This window comes from Chelonoidis abingdonii, chromosome 4, assembly GCF_003597395.2.
Source record: "Chelonoidis abingdonii isolate Lonesome George chromosome 4, CheloAbing_2.0, whole genome shotgun sequence".
NCBI classification, from domain to species: Eukaryota; Metazoa; Chordata; order Testudines; family Testudinidae; genus Chelonoidis; species Chelonoidis abingdonii.
Genome location: NC_133772.1, coordinates 101,497,786 through 101,501,585, shown reverse-complemented (window position 1 = coordinate 101,501,585; position 3,800 = coordinate 101,497,786). Strand labels below are relative to the sequence as shown.

The following is a 3,800-nucleotide window of genomic DNA, read 5'->3' as shown; positions in this document are numbered from 1 at the left end:
TATTTACATAAGCTTAAGGTATAACGTCTGTGGATTTAATTTAATACGTAGTATAGTAACTAGGGCCATATCGTACAAAGTTTCTAAGCAGAACTCCCCATTGAAGTCAATAGGGAATTCTGATTTTAAAAAAAACAAACTAGTGGTTAGCTTTTGATTAAATAGCCTGCTCCTTTAAAAATATATAATGTAGATTTAAAAAAAACCACAACGTAAATTAATAAAAAAGGAGCATGTGAAAAATGGGGGCCTACCTATCTAGCACTTTGAATTCACTATAGCTTTAAAGCCTTTTGCATATTAATTCTATTTAATAAAAGAGACAAAAAACTGTCAAGTATATATGAATTTAGCCTATTTTTTTATTTCTGTGTGTTCATAGTAAACATTTTTGTAAGTGACAAACACGGGCATATGACCACAGTATCACAATCAAGAAATTTTAAGACGACATTAACAATCACTCAAATTTATGCGGCATTTGCGCAACACAGGTTACATATTTGCAAGGTTTACCTATAAGTACAATAGGTATTAACATTTCACTACATTTAGAAAAAAAATAAAGGTGACCTGTTAGTGACCACATACATCAAAATATACACAACACAAACTGAAGGCAATCATTAATTTTGTCCCCTTCTGATTTATTTGAATGGGCAGTGCTGCAAGCTGAAACAATGTTGTTGTTTTAAATTACTTCGTACACTGAGTGCATTTTCTAAAACCCAATCTTTGGTCTAAAAGTAAACAAAAATCAAAAAATCAGCTCATTAAAGAAAAGGACAAAATAATCAATGGCCAAAATGTAGTTCTTGGGCATCTTTTACTATTACTTCTGCTTAAATACAAATTACATCTTAATTTTTCCATTGTTTTAATAAATTTAGTATTTTTTCAAGGTCTGCATCCACCAACATATCCATGATAACTTATAATACTGCAAACATGGAAAATCTGGAGGTTTAGGGATAGACTTTTGAATAAAAATTGCAAAGCAGTCACTATTTAGATACACATTCTACTATAATTTTGACTTCCAAACTTCATAGTCTACAATGTCATCTCCTCACATTGCACCTTGCTGACATTCCTCACCTTGTTGGAATAATAAACAACCCTAAAGACTGAACAAACGTACAGAAAATGGGGGACTTAATAAAAAATACCTGGACTTTTCTGTTTTTCTTTTAATTATCATTTACAACGCAAATGTGTGTAAAATGTTCACTTACAGTCTGGTCCCATGGATGTTAATGTATTAAAGGGTTTGAAGAAGACCCCTGATTCTGATGTGTGAAATAATCAGAAAGTCCCCCGGAAAGTCCTGTTGTAAAACTTGGCAAAGAAGGTCTTAAGGACTCACAAGGGAGAGTGGAGGGCGCCTGTGGAGACGTGGAGGAGGAGGCTGCCCTAGCCGTCATTGAAGTGCTGCTTTGAGAAGTCATTGAAGGGTGAGGAACATGGGGGAAAAAGTAACTTGTCTGTCCTGCTAGAAGGTTTACAGAGCAAGGATTTAGGGAATAGGTGCCAGAGCAGGGGACTGACAAGCCACATGGCACTGAGGCGGCCAGAGCTGCTGCTGTGAGGTGATGAGTGGCATAAGGTATCTCTCCATTGACTAGTCTATCAACACTTAACCCATTAGACGCGGAAAAGGAGTGGTTGTTTCCCAAAGAGTTCTGAGTCAACACTGAACTGTAGGGCATGGGGTGGCTGGGGTAGGCGGACGTGGTCCCATTGTAACTCAAAGTGCTGCTGGCCCGGGGGTGGTGCAGGGAGAGGAAAGGGGACATAGGCCAATACAAAGATCCAGCCCTATCCATGAATGTCAGTCCGGTGGAGGTGAGCCGAGCGCCTCGCTTGAAAGCCAGCTTGGCCCGGGAGGTGGTGGATCTCCGGCGGAGCTTGCCCGTGGTCCCCCCAATGAAGACGTCGTCGCTGGAAGGGTCCAACATCCAGTAGTTCCCTTTGCCCGGGTCGTCGTAGTGGCGGGGGACCTTGACGAAGCACTTATTGAGGGAGAGGTTGTGGCGGATGGAGTTCTGCCAGCCCTGCTTGTTCTCCCGGTAGTAGGGGAAGTTCTTCATGATGAACTCGTAGATGCCGTTGAGGGTGAGGCGCTTCTCGGGGCTCTGCCGGATGGCCATCATGATCAGCGCGTTGTAGCTGAACGGGGGCTTCTCGTATTTGCCGTTCTTCTTCTCCCCTTCCTTGCCGCTCTCCCCTTCCTTGCCCCCCTCCGCCGCCCCTTTCTTCTCCTCCGCCGCTTTCTCCTTCTCCTCCAGCTCTGCGGCTGCCGCGGCCGAGCCTGGCTCCCCCTTGCCCGGCAGGATCTCCTTGGCCACCTCCAAGGTGCCAGAGGTGGTGGCCGCCGCCGCCGCCACCACGGGGGGCTGCAGGAGGAGCTGGCTCTTCTCCTCTTCCTCCTCGGCCGGGGCAGCTCGCTGGGGCTGCTGCTGCTGCTGCGGGTGGTGGTGGTGGTGGTGGTGATGGTGGTGGTGGGGGTGGTGGCTGTTGTGGTGGTGGCTGTGGCTGTTGTGGTTGTTGTCGCTCTGGACGGCTTCAGGCACCAGGCTGTTTATGCTAAAAGAGGATTTCGGCAGCATTTTCACTTCCTTCCTATCTCCCATGTCCAACATCACACACTAGTCTGTGGGGGAAAGTTGCTGCAGCGGCCCAGGGAGCAGCGCGCGGGGTGGCAGTGGAGGTGGTGGCGGCGGCCGCGCTGGGCAGCGAGGTGGCGGCACCCCGGGCTGGAGCAGCAGCAGTGCAGTTGGACCGCAGTCGCAGGCGCTGGCAAGGCATGTAGCAAGGACAGGAACCGCCGGGGAGGGAAGAGGAAAAACAAACCCCGATCCCCGCTCGGAGCCACTGAGCACAATCACCGCCCCGCTAAGCACTCCTGCATGGTGCCCGGTCCCCCCGCTTCCACCAGAGCCCGGGGGGGACAGCGGCAGCCGGGCGGGTCGGCGGCGCAGAGCAGCAGAGGCAGCTATAGAGACAGCTTTAGCCACAATTAATTTCAGAGCTACAGACACACGCTAGGGCTGTAAAAAAATTTTTGGTTTAACCTTTTCCACCGGTCGCCCAATCAGAAACCTAGGCGTGCAGGAGCGTCTCTCCCGGAGCCAGCCAATCAGGACTCCCCTCTCCTTCTCTTCCCTCATCCCTTCTCTCTCCTCCTCCTGCTCCCCCGTCACCCTCCAAGCACCGCCAAAGCCCCCCGCCGCGCAGGGATACCAGGGGAAGGACGCATCGCCGCGGAGGCTTACCTTTCTCATTCCTCCCTCTCCCCCATCCTCCGCTCCTCTTCAACCAACATTTCCCCTTCCCACTGTATTGGATATTTTTAGTTTTACACTTCAATATTTTTTCTAAGCAATTAAAGTTTGTTTCTATATTTTTTCTTTTTCCTTTTTTTGTTAAGGAGAAGGAAGTGAGAGGTCGGGGGAGGGGGCATGGGAAGGCAATGGTGGTGGAGTCGCTGGGAGAGGAGAGGGGAGGTACTACTTTGCGGAGCGGGGCACTGTCTCACGGCGCAGTGTGTTCTTGCAGGCCCCTTGTGTTGATTAGTTTTTACTTTTGAAAACATCAGTTTTAAGGTACAAATATTTTTCGGAGCTTCCGTTAGAAACATGTTTTGGGAGGGTTTGCTCCCCTCCTTCCTTGGTGTGTTTGTTTTGCTCTGTTGGTTTTATGTCGCAGGGGCTGTTTCTTTTGGGGGGAGAGAAGGAAAGATTCACTTACAACCCTCCTTGCGTCTCTGTCCTCTCCGGGGAAAGCAGGGATAATAGGAC

At 48.5% G+C, this 3,800-nt stretch overlaps 1 protein-coding gene across 1 annotated transcript; it reads right to left on the bottom strand.

The window, feature by feature from the left end:
* Positions 1–344: 344 nt before the first annotated feature.
* FOXG1 (forkhead box G1) lies at positions 345–3,025 on the bottom strand. Its single transcript, XM_032796641.1, has one exon. It carries the CDS (start codon positions 2,640–2,642, stop codon positions 1,254–1,256), a length of 1,389 nt encoding a protein of 462 aa, XP_032652532.1. The 5' UTR covers positions 2,643–3,025; the 3' UTR covers positions 345–1,253.
* Positions 3,026–3,800: the final 775 nt, after the last annotated feature.

Excerpts from the sequence above, each read along its gene's own strand:
- FOXG1 (XM_032796641.1), bottom strand. The coding sequence starts at position 2,642 with ATGTTGGACATGGGAGATAGGAAGGAAGTGAAAATGCTGCCGAAATCC.